The 24,623-nt window shown below is 49.8% G+C and overlaps 1 protein-coding gene across 2 annotated transcripts; it reads left to right on the top strand.

The window, feature by feature from the left end:
- Positions 1–24,595, top strand: Rangap1 (Ran GTPase activating protein 1). 2 transcript variants are annotated; one of them, XM_055603101.1, is made up of 16 exons: positions 2–226; positions 4,798–4,944; positions 9,738–9,865; positions 11,071–11,130; positions 12,767–12,946; positions 14,961–15,095; positions 17,485–17,643; positions 18,598–18,711; positions 19,002–19,101; positions 19,180–19,264; positions 20,185–20,347; positions 21,272–21,391; positions 22,476–22,578; positions 23,268–23,356; positions 23,442–23,563; positions 23,754–24,595. In XM_055603101.1, the coding sequence occupies exons 2-16, from the start codon at positions 4,833–4,835 to the stop codon at positions 23,821–23,823; spliced, it is 1,740 nt and encodes a 579-aa protein (XP_055459076.1). In that variant the 5' UTR covers positions 2–226; positions 4,798–4,832; the 3' UTR covers positions 23,824–24,595. The 2 variants fall into 2 exon arrangements, with proteins under 2 accessions (XP_055459077.1, XP_055459076.1); XM_055603102.1 differs by lacking the exon at positions 21,272–21,391 and having other exon boundaries at positions 1–226.
- Positions 24,596–24,623: the final 28 nt, after the last annotated feature.

The raw sequence follows: 24,623 nt of genomic DNA, 5'->3' as shown, positions 1-24,623 counted from the left end.
CCGGCTTTCAAAAATCCTCCTCCGCCGCCATAATCGCTGGGGATCGTGGAGCAGGTGGTGTGCACAAGCTACACGAGCAATCGCTGCAGCGAGGACAGGCTAGCGGACTGGTTCCTGGGACCGTACCGAGGCGCGGCGACCGGATCGGTTCTCACGCGGGCTCTCTTTCAAGCAGTCACCGACGCGCGCGTTGCGTGGTCCCACGCGGCGGCGCCGCCTGAAAGCGGTGAGTCGAGGCCCTCACGTTGTTCCTGTCACCTGCCTGGGCCACCAGGGCCTGGGTGGGGCGAAGCGATCGCCTCTTGCCTATCGCGGCCGGGGCGTTGGGGGTGGGGCGCTGGGCTGCGCTGTTCCTTTCCCATTTGGGGAAACTGAGGCCTAGAATGGACACTAGCCCCAGCTGCCTCCCTCGGCGCTTCTGCCCGCGGTGGCGTCTCATGTTGGCATCCATCTCACCTGGAGGCGGTGCGAGGCCGCCTGGCATTCCGGGTGGGGCCCCGCTGTCCATCGCCGCCTACCCTTGTCAGCCCACGCCCGCGCGGGAAGCCTGGCATGAGTCACTGCTGACGCCTTGCGGGGTCGATAGATGGATGTGCACCTGAGGACGTCTCCCACGCGGCCGCCCAGGAGCAGAGGGCGTTTGTGTATTGATTGATTGTGTGTGCTCCCTCGCAGGCCATCTGTTGACCTTGGATAGAGCAATTCCATCCCTCTGTGCTTTGGTTAGTCCTTCTTTAAAGTGAGTGGTGGAGGGCCTGTGTGTATCTGTGTGTCCTCAGTCCCGTGGACTGAGAATGTGCCTCCTTTCCACCTGGAGCCCTACCACCCCCACCACATTGTCCCATCTTAGAACTGTAAGAGGCGGCTGAGTTCCAGATAGATTTTTTTAGTCATCTTCGTGTTGTCATTCTTTGAGCCCCTCAGTATGAGACCTTAATACCAGGACACTGTTCCTATCAGTTCAGCTTCATGCACGTTTATCTGCTAGAAACCCTACAGGAACCTTCCTGGTCCCTCATACTGATACACAGTGTTTCAAATGTTCTTTGTGTCTTGAGTCTCTTGTTAACTATCTTTTCTTCTCTAACAGTTCCATTTTTTTCATCTCTCTGCTCTAGCCATAGTCCCAATTCCTCCTCTTCTCGCACAAGCCTTTGCATATTCTATTCCCTTCATAAGAATGCTCTTCCATTCGTCGTCTCCCCCACCCCCATGGCTCAATCTGTGATATCTTTAGTTTCTTTACAGATAACACTTTTAGTCATTCTACAATAAACTGCACCCCCCCCCCAAATAAAAAAGAAATCCAACAAAAACACAAACCACCTTCTTCCTTGCCTTTCCTGGTTGATTTGTGTGGCTTTGTATTATCCAGACTAGGTATCATGTAGTCCAGGCTGGCCTCAACTCTCTTAGTAGCTGAGAATAGCCTTGAACTCTTGATCCTCCTGCTTCACTTCTCAAATATTAGAGCATTGGTGTGCCCCACCACCGGCCTTTTTTTATTATTTTACTTTTTTGTGGTGATAGAGATTGAAACCAGGTCCTCACAAATACTAGGCAAGAGTTCTACCACAGAACTGCCCCTTCCATAAACTTTTTCATTAACATGTAAAATATAGAATATAAGAATATAGGATATTTTGTTGAATATAAGCTTCAAGGGGTATGTGATTTACTGCAGCTCACCTGGCATTCAGAACAGAATCCAGTACACAGTGTTTTCTCAATGTTTCTCGACATTGTCCTGAGTAGTAATTTATGCTTATTGATAAACTAATTTGGGTAGTTGTGTAAATTAAGGAAAAGTGATGGGAGGCGGCCTGAGCCCAGAGGGAAGCCTGGTATGGGACAGGGGTTTTAGGGGCTTTTGGTTAACACCTCCTAGTTTTTTGCAGAGGAATCAGGCTCTGACCTTCTGACCTTTAGTAGGGTCACTATCTGCAGATGGCCTGGCATTCAGAAGGTGCTCAAAGAATGACTTGACAGTTCCCTGGGTTTTAGTCAGTGTTCTGTTGCTGTACAGAGGCACCATGACCAAGGCCTCTATTATAAAAGAAAGTATTTAAGGGGGGGCTTGCTTATAGTTTCTCAGGTTTATTTGTCAGGAAGCATGGTGGCATGCATGGCACTGGAGCAGTAGCAGAGAGCTACAACCCAATCTGAAAGCAGAGAGAGAGAGAATTCAAACATCGAGCCTCTGGGGGCCATTCTCGTTGGGATCATGGAGTTATCCATTCTCTCTTCTCTGTAGTAATGCTGGGCATACAGCTTCCTGCATGCTAGACAGTTCCTCTTAGCTATACCCCAGCCCAACTATTCCAATCGGTTAAGCTTCCAGCTGTGGGTAACTTTGTCTCCGGTGGTAAGGTTATTAAATACGTATTTGGCTACAGACCTGCTTTCTGGCATAGAAAGCTCCTGGTCTAAGCAGTGGTGGCACACACCCTTAATCTCAGTACTCGGTCGGCAGAGGCAGGAAGATCTTTGTGGGTTTGTGAGTTCCTGGACAGCCTGGTCTACAGAATGAGTTCCAGGACAGCCAGAGCCAAAACAGAAGCCCTGTCTGGAAAAACCAAAAAAAAAAAAAAAAAAAAAAGAAAGAAAGAAAACTCCTAGTGCCGACTGCTGGCGCACAATCCCTTAGGTGGCACTGGGATAGGTGGAGGTAGTCATTAGAACAGATTTATCAGCACCTGCGATTTCACCAATCATGCTTATGTAACAGTATACATCTCCAAGAGGATAGGGCTTGGAAGGCTTCCAAGTGTCTGAACACAGGAGATTCTTGGGAGGATGGTGGGACTTCTTGTGCATGGATGCTCTGGCTTCTTTTCTCATTCTTTTTCTATGCATTCTTTATCTGGCTGCTCATTTGTGTTCTTTAAAAAAAAAAAAAAAAACCTTTGTTTGCTGGCATGATGGTGCACACCTTTAACCCCAGCACTGGGGAGGCAGACACAGGCAGGTATCTTGACTTTGAGGCCTTCTTGGTCTATGGGTTGAGTTCAAACCAGCCAGAGATGCACATTGAGACCCTCTCTCTAAAGAAATGTAAATGAATGAATGAATGAATAAGTCATTTGTTGAGGGGGGAGGTCTGAGGTACCATCCCCCAGACCTCACACACCCACCTTTTATAATCAACCAGTAGATACGTGTTTTCCGTAAGTTCTGCAAGCTGTTCTAGCAAATTGACCCCAAGGGAAGGGTCATGGCAACCCTCGTTCACAGCCAGTAGATGAGATAGGTAAGCACTGAGGTTCATGACAGCATCATGTGTAGCGCAGCCTTGTAGACTGAGCTTTCATCTCTTGGGATCTGAGCGTGCTGGGACTGAATCAGAGGACAGCCTGCAGCTAGCGCCCTGGGTGGCTGCTTGTTTGATGTGTTCAGTATTAGAAATGTGTCATGAAGCAGAATGAGGAGGCTGAGATTGTTTTCCACACACTGATCTATTGTGATGGCAGCCCTTGTGATGTAGATACCTCTGGTCTCCTAGGAACCTCAGGGTCTACTGTGGCATGTACAGTCTCCTGGCCAGGGCAGAAACCAGACATGCAGTGGCCTTAGCCTTGTGTGCCATCACAAAGTCATGCCAGCATGGGCAGTGGGACATTCCCTGGAATGGATGAGCTGGATCCCATAGCTATCTATGTCCTGTTTGAGGAGTGGGATCCTCAGACACAGTGCTGCCATGATGATCAGGCAGGTGTGTGATTCCTGAAGCAGTTGTTGCTTTCCGGTTTGACTGCCCTACACTGGGTGTCTTTGCTGGGGCAGTTTGGAGAGGGGCTTTGGGAGTCTATCTCTCTTCTGCCTTTCCAGACTGTTATTTTTCTAATGCTGTATTCATTTCTCTTGGTGGCTTAGCTTGTGAATTCTCCATGGCAGGAAGTGGGCTTTTATACCCCCTCTGACTAGAGATTTCAAGGGACCTCCCCTTACACTTTGGGGTTATGCTTGGGATCATACCTAGGGTCTTAAGTTTCCCAGAAGAATCCTTTTCACAATGTTGTGGGTGTTTGTTTTGTTTGAGACAGGGTTGAACATGTCGTCTGGGGTGTCCTGGAACTCGCTATGTAGACCAGGCTGGCGTCAAACTCAAAGAAAGCGACCTGCCTCTGCCTCCTGTGTGCTGGCATGAAAGGCATCCACCACTGTGCCCAGCTTGGTTTTGGGGTTTTGAAGTGTTGGGTACATTGCCTGCATATATGTGCAACATTTACCTACAGCACCCACAGAGGCCCTAGGTAGAGGCCCTAGCTACAGTACAGATCTAGGAATTGAACTCCAGTTCTCTGGAAGAGCAGCCTCTTAACCATTGAGCCATCTCTCTTGACCCTTTAAAAAAAAATGCTAAAAATTTAAATTCACTGTAATGTGTGTGTGTGTGTGTTTAATATGTATGTGTGAGTGTGAGTATATGCATGTGAATTCAGGTCCCCTTAGAGGTCAGAGGTGTCTGATCTGGAGCTGAACTTAACAGGTGGTTGTGAACTGCCCAGTGTGAGTGATGGGAATCAAATATGAGTTCTCTTTAAGAGAAGCAAGTACTCAAAACTGATGAGCCATCTCTCCAGTCCTCCCTCCCAAGACTGGTTTTTGTTTGTTTGGTTGGTTTTTTGGTTTTGTTTCATGAAAGGGTTGTGTAGCCATGGTTGTCCTGGACTTGCTTTGTAAACCAGGCTGGCCTCGAACTCACAGAGATCCTCTGCCTCCCGGAGTACTGGGATTACAGGCACAAACCGCTGTGCCTGGCTCCAAGATTCTTTTTTAATGTAGTTTCATCATCAGTTTACAGATCTCCAGGAGAGCCCACCATTGTAGTCATGGCCTCTGAAGACATTGCCAAACTGGCAGAGACCCTGGCCAAAACCCAGGTGGCTGGAGGACAGCTGAGTTTTAAGGGCAAGAGTCTCAAACTGAACACTGCAGAAGATGGTGAGTTCCTGGACTGGCCGGGAGTGAGGGTGGGAGGTGGAGACCTCAGGCTTTCTGAGCCTCTTCATCTTTATCGTTATCATTTGTTCTGGCAGCCCTGTGAGCTGAAGTCAGCGCCATGGGTCCATTATAACAGTGAGGCTTGTGGCTGGCGTTTGGGTTCTTCTTTCTTCCACCCTTCTCCATCTCTTTCAACTTTTTTAACCCCCAACACTAGATAAGAGAGAAAAAGAGGATAGAGAGGAAAAGAGATCCTCGAATAAAGTCAGAGGTTGGAAAGGAGGCTATGTTACTGTTGGGCTACTTCCTGCTGATTGGGATGTCTGGTTCCTTGGGGGAAGTTTGATCTTTGATGTCAGGATATCTGGTTTCTTCTTGTTTCTACTTTGCACAGAACAAACCAACAACCAACAACCCCACTGCCTCTGCAGGCCCTAGCATTTATATATCCTCTGAAAAGTCCCTGCAATTCCAAATGTCATACAGTTGCAAAAACTAACTGCAGCTGGCCAAACCATGTCCCCAACAGAGCATGGTGCAAATTACAGTTAGCTGCTGCAAAGCAGCCTCATATCCCCACACCTGGGGTTAAAACGAAAACATATTTGCAAGTGATCATATTTCCTGCAGTTGAAGTGCTGGCATTTTAATACCAGAGACCTCTAGCTATGGCTTGACCTATGGTATTAGCATGGTACACATTAGAACCGAAAATTGGTTGTATTCCTTATCCATTCGTCCATGGGCGATGACTGAGCCTTTAATGGTCTAATAACTTTTTTTACATTTGGTGTTCCTATTTTCATATGCCAAGGTCTCTATCAACACCTGCCTTGCATCAGAGTCTGATAAGGCTTTGTTCACAGCTGAGACTAGTCTTTGTAAAAAATCAGTGAAGCCTTCCTCAGTCTTGTATAATCTTTGTAGACAAGGTGAACCCTTTCCCAGCTTCTAACTTTGTCTAAGCTCTTAGAGCTGCTGAGTGACCTTGTTCTGTAGTAGTGTCATCAAATTGAATCTGTTCTTGTATATCAGAGTACTGCTCTTCACCAAGCAAATGACCTTTTACTATATTCATTCTCCTCTATTTTGATCAATATTCATGGCTTCCTCTTTCCACCACATTAATCATTGTAATTACAAACAAACCTCTAGTAATAATTCTATTTCGAGTAGCCCAGTTATTTAGAATTTGTTTCACATAAGGCAAGTGCATCCCATATGAAATCATGGTCTCTTTAAAATGCTTTAGAGCTATCTATCATTTCTATAGGACACCATTCTATCTTGTCATCACCTTGTTCCACACCATTAGCAGGCATGTGCTGTCTGACTAAACTGGGAGAGCTGATGGTGGTGGTCTATAAGCCTGGCTCACCTCTCCTCTCACTCTGGGTAGGTTGGTTTGAGATTAACCCTTTCCCTTGAAACAGGATTTTTCATCAAACTGTCCTCCCACCATGTCAGCTTTTCTCTGACCTGACTGCCTTCCAGCGCAGCTTCTTTCCCTCTCTCTTGCTTTCCTCCTCAGTCACAGGGACTGCGACCTTTTGTTCTCCCTTTTCCGGTGCTCCTCGATTCCCAAGTGCTTCCACTTCCACCCACAGTTTTTCCAGTTGCCCTACCAGTTCTGCAACCCTTTCAGAAAAACCTCTTTTGTTTTCCCATTTCAGCCATTCTCTTGCCTCTCCAATTTTTCCATCTGTTCAGCTATTCTCCCGATCTTTTAAAAAACAAAATCTCTGGGAGCAGAGCAGGGGATATCCCAGCTGTAATAGCCTCAAAATTTTTTTGCTGGTGTCTTGAAACAAACTATCCATTCCTTCCACACAAACTATCCATCTCCCCCACCACGCTGTTTTCTCTGAGGCATTTGAAATCAACTTCCCCATTCTGCCCAGCCCTACATCTGGGTGCTGCTTGTAACTGGTACTAGCTAATTTGTGGGTTCTTCTTCCTTCCACCCTTCTCCACCCCTTTTCTTTTACCCTTTAACCCCCTAACACTAGATATGAGAGAAAAGGGAAAAGAGAGAGATAAGAATGTCAGGGGCCAGAAGGGGTGACTTTCTCATTAGGATACTTCCTGCTGATTAGGGGCATCTGGTTCACTGGGTCAGTTAGATTATCGCTCTGGGGATATCTGATTTCTCCTTGTTTCTTTGCGAATGACTACTTAAACTGTGAGCAACAACAGGTAACCAGCCATTGGTGTATAGCCCAAACTAGCCTCACACTTTTCCATCTAGCTCAACCTCTTGACTACAGGCTGGGTTCTTCCCACACCTACTTTTATCCTCACTGGCCCAGGGCAACTGCCTTCTTTATGGCAGAGGCCTTGAGGAAGCTTCGTTTAAAAGTGTTGGGCCCTCATGGGAAGTTCCAGTCCTTGCAACCAGGCATCCTTGGGAGAGGGAATGGGGTTCCTGTCTGCCCATTCAGGACCAACCTGAAGCCTTTGCTGCCTAGAAATAAAAGTATCTGTCTTCAGACCTTGTGAGGCCACTTGGGGTTCTGGCTTAACCAGAGAAACTGGTTTGGATTTGCCAGATTATCTCGTACACCAGCTAACTACTCCCCTCCCCCAGGGAACTCTTTGAACCTTGGGGTGATCAGGATGTCCTTCCCAAACAGCTTCATAGTACTTTGAAATTACAGATTCCTCGGTGGATACTCAACCCCTCAACTTCATCTGCTTTGTTTTTTTTTTTGGTTCCTTATTTGTTGTATTGGGTTTTTGTTTTATTTTGTTTTGAGACAGGGTCTCAGTATATAGATGAGGCTAGTTGAATTCATAAAGATCCTCCTGCCTCTCTGCTTCCTGAGTGTTGAGATTAAAGGCACACAACTCTACCTGACTTGTTTTGGTTTTGTTGGTGTTTTGTTTTGTTTTTCAAGGCAGGGTTTTTTCCATCACCATAGCAATTTGGGGACTAACTCTGTCCAGCAGGCTCAAACTGGCTGTGTAGCAGAGAATGGCCTTGAACTACTGTCTCCTGCCTCTAAACTCCCGTGTGCTGGTATTTGTGTTATCATCACCGAGAAGTGGGTAGAAATGAGACCAAGCAATTCATTCAAGGTCACTGATTTCACAAATACCAAGATTAATGAGGTCCAGCTGAATTCCCTGCTCCCATGCTTCTGAATAGACACTGAGCTTAATTCAGTAAATACAAATTTCATAACACATTGCTTGTTGGGCCAGAGAGATTATGGCTCCGTGGCTTAAGGCACTTTCTGGTTGGCCTGTTGACCTGAGTTCAATCACTGGAACCCATGTGGTAGTCAGGAGCTGACCCTTGCAAGTTCTGTCTCCTCATTTATGGGCACCCCACAAGCACTGTAAGTGTATAGCTTGTTTCCTTTCGAAGGCTTTATTCCCATTTCACCAACTTGAAAACTGGCTGAGGTCAAGGTGCCCCCTTAACGACACTGTCACCACTGGTGGAGGAAGGGTGGAAACTCGGGCTCTGAGTTGAGACTGCGGCTCTGATTTAGTGCTTGTAGACAAGCCCTGGATTTGATGGCCAGCACTGTAGAAAGCAGACAAAGTTTGTCTTTGAAATTCAGGTGCCTAATCTCTCCACATCACCAGCATTATAGTAGGTCACTAGGAACGCCCAGCTTACCCCAACCTCTGAGGAGCTCCTGACTTTGAGTGGGAATGACGTACTTGGGAGGCAGAATGTGAGCATCTCTGAGAGATTTGAACGAAAGGTGAAACAGGACTTCCTTTGGGACCGTCAGCTCCCCAAATAATGACACGGAGACCTTTTATATTTGTTTAACAAGCCTTAAGCTCTATAACTAGAATTCATCTGTTCTAACTTAGTTATGCTGGTCTGGCTACCTCTTACTTTCCATCTCAGTCTCACCGTGGCCTTCTCTGTAACTCTCCCCATAGTGAGCTCCTCCTTTTCTTAGTGACTTCTTTTTCTCTCATCCTCCCTCTGGGACCCTCAGACTGGGAACAAAGTCCTGCCTGCTCTCTCCTCCGCCCAGTCATTCGCTCACAAGCTTCTTTATTAAGCAATCAGAGATAACAATGTTTATATGTAACACTGGTACAGGAAATTCTTCAATAATCATGACCGTGCCACCGGGGACTATACCCAGATCTCAGGCACAGAGATCAGCATCTGAAAACACAGTGCACAAAAGCATCACTCCAGCAAAAGAAGGACCTGAGAAGTGAAGGCCACTTTGTTTATCTATCTTTAATTAGTTTTTAATTTTTTTTTTTAATTTGGTGAGACAGAGTCTCTCTCTGTAATTTTGGCTGTTCTGAAATTTGCTCTGTAGACCAGGCTGGCCTCAAACTCACAGAAATTCTCTGGACCCTGCCTCCTGAGTGTTGGGATTAATTGCTTGTTCCCCCGAGGCCTGGCCCTGCCCTTCTTACTTTTAAGGCTCATGTGTTTCCTTGAGCAGGCAGCCATCTGGAAAGTCCAGTCTCTTGACATTAGAGGGTCTGCCTGTTTGGAGCAAGACTTGGCAAAAGGCAAAACGATCACCCCAGCCATTGTCCTCAGGGCAGCTGGAAAGGAGGCTCTTGTCTCATAATGTCACTCGTGTTAACTGATTAACAACACCACAGTGAGTAGGCCTGTGCTTGCTTGAACATGGAGTTGTCTGCACAGCTCTGCTTCTAAGAAGGCTGTGGCCTCTCTAGTTCTCCCGTCTTTGGAGTGGCATGGGTCTCAGCCCTCAGAATAAATGAATTACAGGTGCTTCCTGAGTACCCTGCTGCTAGTTCATGGCAGCCGAAGCCTGAGGTGTCTTCTCTTCACACAGCTAAGGATGTGATCAAGGAGATCGAAGACTTTGATGGCCTGGAGGCACTACGATTGGAAGGCAACACGGTGGGCGTGGAAGCGGCCAGAGTCATCGCCAAGGCCTTGGAGAAGAAGTCAGAGCTGAAGGTGAGAGCACAGGCCAAGGAGCTTTGTCCCCTCATGTTGCTACACCAGCTACCTGGTTCCTGAAATGAGGCCATCTTGAGGTAACCTAGGAGAACAGGAGTCTTAATTGGAGGTGGCACCCTAGAGGGACAAACTCGGGGAGTCTTTCGCTCGCAGTGCATATCTCATTCCACCAAGAAGCATGAAAATTAGCCAGTACTGCCACCAGGGGCCATTGTAACACACCCACTCATAGCAGCCAGAACTAGGGATGTGGCTTCTGCAGACACATTCTAAATGCTCCTGCCTTTGTGACGTTCATCTGATGGTGTTGAGTAGGCTGGATTTTTATGTATTTTAGGAAACAGTTTGTTTTAGGTGTGTGGATATTTTGCCTTACATGTTTGTGTGTGTGTGTGTGTGCAGTGTATATGTGCCTGCTAGTTGGCGGAGGCCAGAAGAGGACATGGTGTCTCCTAGAGATGAAGCCTTAGGTGATTGTGAGCTGCCATATGGGTGCTGAGAACTAAACCAGGATCCTCTAGAAGAGCAGCCCGTACTCCTAAACGCCGAGCCATCTCTCCAGCTCCTGAACTAGCTTTTAAAGTAATTGAAGGCACAGCACGCACCATTTCTCTAAATAGCGCCTAATACAAAATAAAATAATTAAGTGTGGATTTTTAGCTGGACACTATTGCCACTTAAAGACTCTAAGCCTGGCCCTTGTTCTCCGTTTGGCGGGCATGGAGGTGCAGATCTGAAATCCCGGGACTTGGGAGCTTGGGTAAATATTAGGAGTTTAAGGCCAACCTCAGTTACATAGTTTGAGGCTGGCTTAGGCCGCGTGAGACCCTTGTATAGAAAACAACAAAAATAGCAAGCAATGGAGATGGGTAGGACCCACAAGCCCCAGATGGAGGTGGTCAGAGGGGTTGAAAAGAGGTGCTTCTCCGTGTTCAGGCGTCTTTTTACTTCTGTGTTCTTCTGTCACCCAGAATTGTCATGTTTTCACCAAAGGGTTGGACAGGTCAGAGAGAATTCCCTTCCCTTCCATGTCCCTCTAGCTGTGGCCAGAATACATCTAATTGCCTGCTGAGAAAACAGACTAGTAGTCTTCTTGGTGCCCAAGCTCTCAGAGAGCCGTGGCCGGTGTGCGGCTTCCCGTGAGGCTGCTCCTGGGTTCTCTCCGGGGTTCTCCAGCTAATTCTTCCCTTCTTCCTGCACAGAGATGCCACTGGAGTGACATGTTCACCGGAAGGCTTCGGTCCGAGATCCCACCAGCTCTGGTAAGGGCCAGGCTGTGCTTTCCTGCAGGCACAGACACACCCTCACAGCAGTTTTCTCCAGAGAGTTCAACCCCACAGGTCAAAACCAGGCTAGCCCAACACCTGCCTTGTGTCTGACAGGTGAGAGGCAGGTGAGACACTGAGGGAGGCCGCAGAACCCAAGCCCTGGATGGGAGGAGGTGCTGCTAAGGGCAAGCATTCCCAAGGTCCCAGTTCCCACACTGCATCTCCCTTGCTGTGACCACCCTCTCCTGGTGCCCCAGGGACCTTCCTCCTGCTCCAGGCCACGGACAATCTCATGTGGCCATTCCACCTTTCTTTGTCATTCTTTTGCTGTGATGCTCAGTAGGGCTCCAGTTCCCAGCCTTTGAGCCGTAGAGAGAGGGAGAGAGAGAATTAGTTGGGTCTTAGCGCCGGCTGGCAGTTGGGCTGCTCTAGGTCTCTCTGCCTAGCACAGGGCATCAGAAAGAATGAATTTTGGGTGGTAATTGTCATGCCTCCTCAGGCCTTCAGTACAATACACACAGTGGATTTCAGAAAAGCTCCTCACCACCCTCCCTCCCAAAGAAGCACAGCAGGGGGTTCGGGACTCTCAAATAGGCTAGCTACGTGGAACCAGCTCCTGAGAGATGGTGGAGTTATTCCCACCCTGGAAGGATAAACAGGGATCAGTGTGGACTGAGTGAACTATCAGGGTGGAACAGAAAGTCGAGCAGCTTTCTTGTGGTTTCTCCTGAGCAGAAAGTAAGAACCTGGAACAGTACTGGTCCAGGGAAGAGTAGATACAGTGCACAGCTGTGGCCACCAGAGGGCAGAGGGCAGCTGGGGCCAGACCTTCAGCTGGCGGGACAGCCATTGTCTCTGGAAGGATAACAGGAAACTTTGTGCATGGTATGGGCAAAGGCAAGGTGTCCTCTTGAATTCCTGCCATTGTGGGCTACTTGCCCACTCTGATGGCTGCGCCTCTTTCCCCATCCTGTCTCAGGCAAACTGCCTCTGGTCATTTCTCCTGGAAGAGCTGGGAGTGTCTCTTGCTCAACCCTCCTATTTTCAGCAGCATTCTGCTCAGATAGTCCTGAAACTTGAGGTGTTGATGAAGCATCCCTGCATATCCAGGAGCCTGCTTAAGGCAGGCTCCCATCTTTCTGCAACTCTGCCCTGCTGTCTGGAATCCTTCTGTGTTGACCGGCTGGCGCTCATCCTCAGGGAGCTCAGCGCCACCTCCCATGGAGAGCCTTCCCAGATCTTCTACCCCCCAAGCCCCACTCACTCTCATTCCAGTGTGGGAACATAGTAAGGAAAATCTGCTGTCAAAGCTGGTGTCTGGGCCAGTAAAGGTGCTTGCTGTGCACACCTCAGTTCAGGCTGCGTTCAGGCAGTAAGTGCCCTGGTGGAGAGAGCGAGCTCACCCCAGGTTGTTGTCTGACTCTATACTTGCATTGTAGTACTCATGTGCCTATACTCAAACACAATAATAATAAGGTAAAAATGGTGACGATGACAGCACTATAGAACTTTGAAGCCAGTGTCTGTGCCCCGTTCCTCCTGACTTGCGTATGGTCTGTGGACAGGGCTATGCCTGGCACAGCAGTGGCACCTGGAGGTGACCGGGAGAGTGACTGACCTCTCTGTCCAGATCTCTCTAGGGGAAGGACTTATCACTGCTGGAGCACAGCTGGTGGAACTGGACCTCAGTGACAACGCATTTGGGCCTGATGGAGTGCGGGGCTTTGAGGCCCTCCTCAAGAGCTCAGCCTGCTTCACCCTGCAGGAACTCAAGCTTAACAACTGTGGCATGGGCATCGGTGGTGGCAAGGTGGGTTGGCAGGCCCGGTGGTCTCTACTGCATCTGCATCGGGCTGTGTGTTCATCACCGTCAGGGGCTGTTGTCTGTCCCTTCAGAGGAGAAAAGCAATGCCTCAAAGACGGCAGCCTGCAGCCAGGGAGGAAAGGAGTCCAGAGGGTTGGGTTGCCAAGCAACCGTTCCACGTTCTTGAGTTGCCTTGGCAACACTGAGGCAGTGCTGCTGCGTAACCTGCTCTGACCTGCTTGCTGTGCAGAAGGCAGGGCTGGGCCATCCCTGTGCCAGACCTCTTGCTGCTCAGAACAGCGGGACAGCCCCGGTCATCACTGACCTTTGTTCCTGGACAGGGCTGCACCTCAGGTCCACCCTATGGCTACTGGCCATGCAGGGAGGGAGACTGGCCCTCCTGTTCCCCTCTTTTTCCGAGCCTCCTTCAGACCCAGAGATGGGACCCCGCACACTAATAGGGATGGGGTGTTTGTAAAGCCTCGTCTGTGTACTTTGCCGGCTCTACCTCCATTCTCCTGTACGAGTGAATAAAGGTTTGGAGGGGTGGAGGGAGTAGAGTTGGAGCCGTCACCACGGGTTCCATTCTTTTTTTCTTTCTTTCTTCCTCCCCTTGTGGCAGGGAGGATTAAACACATCTTTGCAAGGGCTCTACCGTGGAGCCATGTCTCCCCCTCACAGGCTCCATTCAGATTAGAAGAAACTAGAGTGAGCCTTGAATCGTCCCAGGCTAAGGAGACAGTGACCACCTGTAGAGGTTGCGCTATGATATAAAGGGACAGTGGGCAGGGTCCAGGGCTTCCCCAGGTGCCCCCTCCCGAATCTAACACCCTTTCGCTTAAAGGGACCTTTTTTTGTATTTGTGTTTTGTTTTTGGCTTTACAAGATGGGTTTCTCTATGTAGCCCTGGCTGTCCTGGTTTCTCTATGTAGCCTAGGCTGGTCTTGAACTCACAGAGCCCCACTGCCTCTGCTTCCTGAGTGCTGGGATAAAAGGTGCCTGACTGGGTTTTGTCTGAGAGACAGGTCATGTTGTAGCACAGTCTTGCCTCAGACTCAGTATCTAGCTGACCAAGACTTTGAACGTCTATCCTTCTACTTCTGCCTCCTAAGTGCTGGGATTACAGGCATGCCACACAATGCCAAGCTACATCTGTAACCAGAAGACAGTTCATAGCTTCTGTTTGGCATACCTACATGGCTCACACCGTCCATTGTGCACTTGGGGCTGTTCTTTAAGTAAAATAGAAGTTGCATAGGCACAAGTACTGTCAGATGGTGCGGGTGCGCCGCGGTCTAGCAAGCCTCCCCGGGTGTCGAGTGTGGGGGAAAGGCTCAAGGCTTCGCATTCTGGTTCAGAGTCTGCTGACTTAGTGACCATGAGAAAGTTTCTAAGCTGGTTGCTGTGGCACATTGCTTATCTAATTACTCTAGAGATTGAGGCAGGATGATCACCAGCCTGGACATCATGCTAAGACTGGAGGTGCTTAGAAGGCTGGGTTACAGCAGTGTAAGTTCAAGGCCAGCCTCAGCTACATAATGAGAGCCTGTCTCAGGGCAAGATTCTGGCCTCTTACAGCTTAGTTTCTTCATCTGAAAGGTTGAAATCACAACAGTTCTAACCTAGCAGAACCCTTCAATAATTGGGAATCCACACTACACTTGGCCTAAAATCCAGCTGCTCCATTTGCCTCTACTACATTTGCCTTAGACCCCTGCAAGTAATAACCCCAGTAGGTACACAAACACCAGGAAGTATAAAAAGTTTCGTATAAGCCAGGCACGGTGGCACACACCTTTAATGGCAGGTGGGCTTATGAGTTCCAGGGCAGGCAGGGCTGCACAGAGGAACCCTGTCTGGGGGAAGTGGGGAGGAGTTCTGCATAAACTGTGAAGTGCCGTGACCGTTAGGCTTTAGCAGTGTCCCTGATCCACCACTGGAGGAGGCGTTGGCTGGAGAAGGACGCAGGTGGAACGAGGGCCTGTCTTAGGTTCTGCACACATCGTGCCTTTCCCTACAGATTCTAGCTGCAGCCCTGACCGAGTGTCATCGCAAGTCCAGTGCCCAGGGAAAGCCACTGGCCCTGAAGGTCTTTGTAGCTGGCAGAAACCGCCTGGAGAATGATGGGGCCACTGCCTTGGCAGAAGCTTTTGGGGTAAGTCCTTTCTTTTTACCCTGCTACGCCAGACACAGAAGGGGGTGGGTCCTAGCCAGTTGGTGGGATTCAGTGTCTTAGTTTTGTAGCCAGTTGGTGGGATTCAGTGTCTTAGTTTTGTTGGGTTGAGACAGGGTGTGTCTCTGTAGCCGTGGCTGGCCTGGAACTCTATGTAGACTAGGCTGGTTTCATACCTGCCTCTATCTCTGTCTCTTGAGTGCTGGGATTAAATACCTGGCTTATTTTCTTTCTTTTTTTCTTTTTCTTCTTCTTTTTTTTTTTTTTAGAGAAAGGGTTTCTCTGTGTAGCCCTGGCTGTCCTACAGCTTGCTTTGTAGACTGGGCTGGCCTTGAACTCAGGGTTCTGCCTGCCTCTGCTTCCCAAGTGCTGGGGTTAAAGGTGTGCCACCACTGCCTGGCTGCTTGTTTATTGTAGGTGTGTGTAGGTGCCCATGCTATTGTGCACTTGTGGGTCAGAGGTAGCTTGGTGCAGTTGGTTCTCTCCTTCCACTTGACGTGAGTTCCAGAGACTGGACTTGGGTCTTCAGGCTCACACAGCAAGTGTCTGTGCCCACTGCAGCACTCTTTGCCAGCTTTGTCCCGTTCCCTTTCCTGTCCCCATGTTCAGGATACTGTAGGTGTGGGTGCTACTCTACCTGTGAGGGCTGAGACCACCCTCGCCAGGAGCGGAGCCGTGGGTTTCTGTTCCCAACGAAATTTCACCAGCAGTAACCAAACCGCCACAGCAGCAGCCCTGTAGTCTGGCCCCGGAGCTGCCTGTAAGGACTCCTCACCCACGCTTGGTGGGATGGTCCTTACAGAGAGTTCTCCAGGCTGTCTTCAGATAGACCCCTCCTGTGGCCTGCAGCCCTCAGTCCTCTGATCTGCTTAGAATCAGGTTCTTGTTCCCTCCATGGTTTCCCACCCCGAGTCCGTAGGTGTTCTCTCAGTATAGATGGAAAAACTGTTAACGAAATGTTATCTTCGGACTGTGGGGCTTAGGGGTACTTAGCATGGGTAGTTTCAAACCCATACACTTTGGTTTGGTTTGGTTTTTCTTTTGTTATGTGTGTGTGTGTGCGCGCGCACGCATGTGTCAGAGAACAAACTCAGGTAGCGTCCTTAGTTATGAAGTCCACCTCCTTTGGGGCAGCATCTCATTTGGCTGAAGCTCAGGAATTAGGCTAGAGTGGCTGACCAGTGAGCCCCTGGGGTCCTCCTGGCTCTGCCTCTCCAGTGCTGGGATTACAGGTGCTTAACACCACACCCACATCTTCATGTGGCTCCTACTGTCGGAACTCAGGTCCTCAGATTTTCAAGGCAAGCACTTGACTGCACCCACTGTTTGGGTTTGGTGAGTGCTGGGTCTTAAACCCAGGCCTCATACTTTTTAGTCAGTGCTGAGCCGTCTCTGTGTGAAGTTCTCTACTCTGTAAGCAGCCGGGGCCTGTCCTTGAAAGTTTGAGGGTAATGAGGTCCAGCCCTAGTGCAGGAACGACCGTGGCGCTGAGGCGCAGGCTTCCCGGCTAGGAGGAGACATCCAGAAAGCCTTCCCAGGCGTGAAGGCAGCTAGTTTTTGTCAGAATGACTCCGCCTAGAAGAATTACATGGGAAGAGAGGTGGGTGTGCACACGCCTGTTTGCGGTGCCCCTGATCACCCTGGCGTTGTGAGCTGCCCAGCGTGGACGCTAGGAACTGAAGTCATTTCCTGTACAAAAGCAGTGTTTTCTTAATCACTGAGCCGTTTCTCCAGTCCTTGAGGGTCTTTATTTTTATTTTGTGTGTAGGGGTTTCACCATGAGTGAGTCTGCATGCGCCCCTGGTGCTCAGGGAGGCCGGAATGTGGATGCTGGGAGCCAGCCCCAGGGAAGAGTTCTAATGAAGAGCTAACTAGATCAGGCTGGCCCTAGGTTGGAGTCTCTGAGACAAATAAAAATATCAACAAATGGGGAAATAGTAGTACTCAAAGCAGAGGGGATAAGGATCAAGGCCTGGAAGGGATGTGGCATGGGAGTGAGACTGTAGCTGGATAGAAGGTCCTCAGAAAGCAAGGGGGAGTGATGGTGCCCATCCAGAGATGGCCGCCGCCTGCCGCTCAAAGCCAGGGTGCCCACCACCCCTGCTACCGCCGCTGCAAAGGATCGCAGACTAAGGAACCGCCATACTGGCTGCAGGTCTTCTACTTCAGAGCTGTGTGAACCTGGCCAGTCTTTGGCATCTCTGACCCCTTGTATTCTCCCTGGATCTGATGTAGCCATGTCCAAAAGCTTGCTTGGAGATGAGATCCCTCGTCTCATGCTGGTGGCAGTCCCTTTCTGTGTCTGTTGTACTACCCACTGCATGTCACTGTCGCACCAGGCCACACTGCTCAACTCTCTTCTGCCCCATAGGTCATCGGGACTCTGGAAGAGGTCCATATGCCACAGAATGGAATTAATCACCCTGGTGTCACTGCCCTGGCCCAGGCATTCGCCATCAACCCCCTGTTGCGAACCATCAACCTAAATGACAACACTTTCACTGAGAAGGGTGCGGTCGCCATGGCTGAGGTGAGGGATTGTCCATGTGGGCTCAGGAGGCTTGTTGGCAAGCGTCGCCCTGCCCCTACCATTCCACCCTTCCATCTTGAATACCATATGGCCCCACAGAGCAGGGTTCTATGTCACAAGGTCCCTGCTGCCTGCTGCTGAGTGATCTCTGGGTCCTCAGTAGCTGGTGCTGGTCAAGGAAGAGGCTGCTGTGGCTCTGTTTCCTCATTAGTGCATTCAGTGCTTGCATATTGAGCTCTTTGTCCACACCCAGTTTGTCCCAGGGGGAGGTTAAGCTGAATCCCTGCTTCAGGAGAAACTTGTACAAGGAGGGAAGGAGACAGCTGACCAGTTTGAACAGGCTCTGAGTACTGTACTGTGATAGCCCAGAGCTCTGGCCTCGAGGTGAGGAGGGCCCATGGAAAGTGAGCTGTCTCACAAATGCAGGTATTAGCATCCAATGAAAGGTCAGACTGGACCTTAGACTCCAGGCTGGCTTCTATGGTAGCTTGCTTTTTTTTTTTTTTTTTTAAGGATAAAAGACTAGTCAGCTCTGACAAGTGGGGATAGGTATTTCAGACACAGTGATCAATAGAATGTGAGAAGTCTACAGATTAATGAGGGTACCGTCCTGAGTTGGTCCTTATTTAAATGACTGAGGTTCAAGGGATGTTGGAGGGAATAACGAAGGGAAAAGAAGGATTCGAGACCCTGTAGTATTGCCAGCTTTCTGAGTCTACCTGTAAATGAGAGGGAGCTGGGGAAGGTTTTATGCCCTATGTGATGGGATATGATTAGATTAGATTCATGCTTTAGGCAGGAATCTGTAACAGGAGAAGTAGTTTGGTTGAAGCTTATCCAGGGCCTCAGAGGCAGTGATGGTGGGCAGTGATCACAAGAACTGATGAGGTGGTAAGGTCAGGCCAGTGTATAAAAATGATAGCATCACCTTACATGCCTGCTTCCTCCTCGCAGACCCTGAAGACCTTGAGGCAAGTGGAGGCGATCAATTTTGGAGACTGTTTAGTGCGCTCTAAGGGGGCCATTGCCATCGCAGATGCTGTCCGTGGGGGCCTGCCCAAGCTGAAGGTACTACCCCGCCCTCTTGAGAGTCTAGACTGTCCCATGATCAGGGGTCCTGCCTGTGGTGGTGGGGTATGGCTCACAGGGGATCTGCCTGGGCCAGGTCTCAGCCTTCTCACTTTGGTATAAATGTGTCAAGTACTTAGCATTGGGTTCATGACATTGTTTTTTCCTCTTTCTCCTATGCCAAAGCCCAAGCCTGCTCATGGGGAAGCTGAGGAGAGCAGAGCTTGTCTCCTGGTCCAGGTTTGGGTCCAGGTTTGGCATGCCTCTCTACCCTCCCCTCTTGCTTTTAGGAGCTAAACCTGTCATTCTGTGAGATCAAGAGAGATGCTGCCCTGGTTGTTGCCGAGGCTGTGGCTGACAAAGCTGAGCTGGAGAAGCTGGACCTCAATGGTAGGCTGCAGGTTAGCCTTGGCCCTGACCAGTTGGCCCTGCACTGTCCTCCCTGACCGTCCCTTCCTTCCTGGACAGGCAACACCCTGGGAGAAGAGGGCTGTGAGCAGCTTCAGGAGGTGCTGGACAGCTTCAATATGGCCAAGGTGCTGGCATCCCTCAGGTAGGGAATTCTGGGAAGGTGGTGCCAGAGGCCAGGATCAAACCTGTTCTCTTAGTTCCACTTGGTTTCTCTTAGTTCCACTTGGTTTATCTCCTCTACCTGCCAGTGTGGTAGCTGGCACCTTGTGCTAGGTGTTGGAGAGAAGAATAGAGCGCTTTTGTGTGTTTAGCAAAGGACCACCCTTAGGAACTGCGTGTGGGGAGGCCCCTTGAAGGGCTACTGTTCCCTCTACCTTTTTTTTTTTTTTTTCTCCTGAGTCGGGGTTTTAATATATGACCTAGCTAGCCTGGAACTCATAGAGATTCCCTGTCTCTGCCTTCCAATTGCTGGGATTAAAGGCCTATGCCATCCCTCCTAGCAGGTCTTTGGCAGAAGTGGCAAATGGAGGATGGTGTGGGAGGTGCAGGCACCTGACAGGGCCAGCTCTCAGTGGCTAATAGGAATGGAAGAGGTTCAGGCAGGAGGGAGATGTTGAGGTGGGCAGCAGTGGGAAGTTATTTTTGCACCATCCCCCTGCCTCAGTCATCCCTAGGGAGGCTTCTTCACATGCTGACACTTGTGTATATGTTCTCAGGGCAACTAGAGTAACATCAGCCTTCCACACTCAAGCTTTCTGTGGTCACATGAGATATAGATTGCAGTACCCCAGGCATCCCAGCCTGGGCAGATCCTGACAGGCTCCTCTATCCGTTTCCATGGGAGACTTGAGGCTCCTTCAGGACAGAGACCATTTCTGATTCTTCTGTGTCGGTAGCATGGTTAGCATCCCTGGGGAATGAAAAACAAATAACAGGCTCCCTGGTGACCCTTGTGTTCCATCCTGTGAGCAGAGTTCCTTGGCCTGGCCAGAGTCCATAAGCTCAGAGTTGGGCCTCTGAGTCAGCATGGGTGGCCAGGCTTTAGCTGGCCTCTCTCTGCAGTGATGATGAGGGAGAGGACGATGAAGAGGAAGATGAGGAGGAAGGAGAAGAGGATGATGAGGATGAAGAGGAAGAGGAAGATGAGGAGGAAGAGACACAGCAGGGAGGGCCAGGAGAGGAGTCAGCTACACCCTCACGGAAGATTCTGGACCCTAACAGTGGGGTGAGTTTGTTGTCATTTGCTGGGATCAGAGTCCTGATCCCCTGAAAGCCTGATGGGGACCAAAAGCTGGCATCTACCTGAGTCCAGTAGCAACGCAGGCCACATGGGTAGGATGGCTCTCAGAAAATCATTCCAGGCCATCATTCTATGTCTTTGAGTGTTTTTCCGGATTGTGAATGTACTCGTATGCTTGTTTATTCCAGTTAGAAATGAGTAACACACAGCACTATAAAATCATTTTAAATAAAACTAGCAAAAATTAAGCATAGTTGAACATGCTCATGCCTGTAACTCCAGCTCTTAGAGGAATGATGCAGGATGAATGCCAAAAAGTTGAGGCCACCCTAAGCTGGCATGGCTAACCCGTCACCAAAAAGCAAACTCTGTTCTCCTCCCCAGCGGTTTGGTTACCTTGGTGGCTCCTTGGGGCGGGCTAGAGCTGTGACTAGGGTAGGCGTGGGTTGCTTGCCTGACCCTGCTGGCCGCTTGTTCATCTGCATCTCACAGGTTCTGAACTGCAGCTCCCAAAGAGTCTGGAGAGAACCATCAGACTGCCCACACACCTGTAGAGCAGGGCTGCTTTTCTGAGCTCTGGGAGCAGCTGACTGAGAAAGTACCTCTCAGGGTTAGGGTTCCCTGGCACTTGGTGCTTGCTGGTAGCCAGCACTGACCCAGGCACCTGTCTTGTTTATGTGGCAAAGCTCTCCACTTGAAGCACTAAGGCACTATTGTGCCCTTAGCCCAAAGGCTTCAGGAACACCTGGGGTTGGCACCCAGAGAATCTGTCCTCTTGGGGACCCTGACAACTGGGTGAGAGCAAATTCTGGACCTAGGTTGTAAACTGGCTGGAGTAGGAATGGGCAAAGCCAGGTGCAGGAATCTGGGTGTGGAATCTACAGTCCCCCTGTGTCACCTGTTTCTCAGGAGCCAGCTCCCGTGCTGTCCTCCCCGCCTCCTACAGACCTCTCCACCTTCCTATCATTCCCCTCCCCAGAGAAGCTGCTGCGTCTTGGTCCCAAGGTCTCCGTGCTGATAGTCCAGCAGGTAAGAGCACTGCCAGCCTCCCACTCCTTCAAGTTAGAATTATGAGCTGTAGTGTATCTGTCATGAAGGTCGCTGCTGTGTCCCAGCAAGAACTGAGTAAGAGAATTTGAGTTTTTTGTGCATGCCCACAATGCACATTCCATGGGCTTCTTCTTGTCTAGCTGTTTCTAGAGCAAAACCCCTTTCTGGGTCACCTGCGTAGCTCAAGTGCCAACCAGTCTCATGTGATACCTCATTCGGGGAGATCAGCCTTAACATTGTACTGGGGTATGGTTTCTGTCAACCTAGCAATCTGTGATGGAGGCCAAATAAAAGAGCACTACATTTTGCCAGGCATAGTTACACATACCTATAAATTCAGCCTTAGGGAGGCAGAGGCAGGTGGGTTTCTTTAAGACCAAGGCCAGCCTGGCCTATATGAAGATTTCCAGGCCAGCTAGGGGGTATATGAGACCCTGTCTCAGCAAGTTAAAAAAAAAGTCTGGCGGTCAGAGGACAACTTCCAGAAGTTGGGTCCCCTACCAAGGACCAGCTCAGCTCTTGGCGTGGTGTCAGGTCCCTGTGTCTGCAGAGTTGTCCTGTAGGTTTACTCTTGTTCTAGACATGAGAAAACTGGAGATCAGTTGACAGCAGCCAAAAAAATTTGATCTGTGATCTGTTATTTTCGTGATAAATGAGATTATGTAGCATAAACATCTTTATTTCATGCTATATTCTGCATTTTCTTTCTGAGTGGAGTTCTAAAGAGCTACCAGTGAGTGGCTGTAACACTTGAAACTGAGCCACTGTTTTTGGAAGTTGGCTTTTTCATTTCTTTGTTGTTAATGAAAGAGAAGCCAGCCTTCCTGTGTGCAAATTTTGGATCCCTCTGATTTCTAGTGTTAGATTAAGATGCTGGCCATTGCCCTGGGAATAATGGTATTTAACCCATTTTCTCACTTGCTGCTCATACCTTTTGTGGGCCAGATTTTCACCAGACTCTGGGGAGTAATCTGGGACAAGCAAGGGCCTTTTGCGGCTACTTTCCACAAAGTCAGAGCCACAGGCCTCTGGCCTCAAACCAGCTACTATCTCTTGTCCTCAGACTGATACCTCTGACCCTGAGAAGGTTGTCTCAGCCTTCCTGAAGGTAGCATCTGTGTTCAGGGACGAAGCCTCAGTGAAGACAGCCGTGCTGGATACCATAGGTAATGTGAGCTGGGTGGGGCGGGTGGACCTGCATGCTTCCTTGGTCCTGAGTCTGGGGAGCTCCCCACCATCATATGGTTGAATTTAGAAGAACTTTAGCCAAGTAGGGTCAGGGCCCTGCCAGTCTTGAAAAGCCCAGATAGTCAAAAATCCTCACAACCCCATGAGCCATATCGTCACTGTACCTTCTCTGACCTTCATTCATGAGAGAAAGGCAGGGACAGGCTACTAATGACAAGAGACAAGGAGCAGAGACACAGGTGCGTCTCTGTAGGCTGTGCTGCTCTGGGTTGGGAACTGTGCCACGGGGAGGGTGGCTGAAGCAAAAGCATTTCTGCGGCCGCTCTCCAGAACTGTCAACATTTATGGACGCTAGAGGCCTCAATTCTTTTGCATGGCTGCCAGGTCTCCTTTTATTACCTAATATCCATACCTTCCCTAATGGTTTCCACCACTGTGGCCCCTTGTGCAAGGTGGACGAAATGGGCACTGTCACCACACCCATCTTATAAGGGGCCAGGGGAGGTGGCATTCCAGCACAGTCCCTCCAGCCCCAGTCAGCTGTGCCTGTGATCCCTCCCACGTCTTCCTCCTGACAGGGCAGAAGTCAGGGGCTCTGGATACCCTTGACTTACACCGAAACCTCTCCTGCTGCCTGCATCCTGCCACTCCATTTTTGCTTTTCTAGATGCCCTCATGAAGAAGGCCTTCAGCTCTTCATCTTTCAATTCTAACACCTTCCTCACCAGGCTGCTCATCCACATGGGTTTGCTCAAGGTGAGGCACCCTGCACCCCAGCAGGTCACTGAAGTGGGAAGCAGGGCTCACGGCTAACCTTGGAGCTCACCCACCTTTATTGCAGAGTGAAGACAAGATCAAGGCCATCCCTAGCCTGCATGGCCCCCTGATGGTGCTGAACCACGTGGTGCAGCAGGACTATTTCCCCAAGGCCCTTGCACCCCTACTGTTGGCATTTGTGACCAAGTGAGTGTTGCCTGCTTCGTCTTTGTTGACTGGGTCGGGGCCCGCCAGTCCCGATAGCCCCTGTCCAGGCCCCGTGCAAAGGCCAGAGTTGCTAACATTGTCCTAGCAGTTGGGAGACAGACCTTTCTGGACATGGAGCTCCTGGGACCCTGAGATGTCCATGACACTCATTGAGCTGTCTTCTCCACAGGCCCAATGGAGCCCTGGAATCCTGCTCCTTTGCCCGCCACAGTCTGCTGCAGACGCTATACAATGTCTAGATTTAAAACCAGCTTGTCCCTCACCCTGCACCAGTGATTAGGGGCCTTGGATGGACTGAGCTCAGCCTACGTCTCCATTAGAAAGGACTTTGGCCAGAGGCAGGGGAGGGTCTTTGTCTCACATGTCATATTGGTCCCTTGATACTGTGTTGGTATGTGTGTAGGTATGTACTTCCTGTCTGGATTACAGATAATCATCTCTACCTGCTGGACTAACCCGGTCCACTGTGGGATATTGATGCCCAGGGGGAGGGGCTAAAAGCTGCTGTTATTAAATTATGCCAACTTAGCCATAGGCGCTATTGGCCGACCTGCCTACCCCGCCTTTCTGTCCCACCAAAGCCTAGGGAGTTACTATGTGTCTCCATTGTGCCTAAGGAACAGAGACTGTCAGAGATGCGCTGTCATCAGAAAGTGAAACTCTGGCCTCAACCATGTGGCCCAGAGGAAGAGCCAAGGGCCAACCTCAAATAGTCCAGGAGTGGGGATTGCCTGGGGTGCCCTGGCTCTTGTACCCAGTGTAAGCAGCTTGGCTGGCCCAGACCTGTTCTTCATCCTGGGGAGGGAAGGGCAGGTAGGTCATCCCCTAATGCCTAAACTACATGTTGGGGCTGTTTTCCGAGACAAGGAAGTAGTGGGGATTGAGCTGGGTAGGAGATGCCCTGTGACTTTCCATAGTGGCTGCGTGGCCACCTCCTGCTTTCCTTTGTGTTGTGTGTCTGGGCTGTGCCTGGGAGCTTCACAAATAAAAGTCACCTGTGGTAGCTGCAGAGACCCAGAGGCTTCTTGCATCAAAAGTG

Source organism: Psammomys obesus, unplaced genomic scaffold (genome assembly GCF_907164565.1).
Source record: "Psammomys obesus unplaced genomic scaffold, mPsaObe1.curated_primary_1811, whole genome shotgun sequence".
NCBI lineage: Eukaryota > Metazoa > Chordata > Mammalia > Rodentia > Muridae > Psammomys > Psammomys obesus.
The sequence above is the reverse complement of the archived record's forward strand: the minus strand, read 5'-3'. Positions and strand labels throughout refer to the sequence as shown.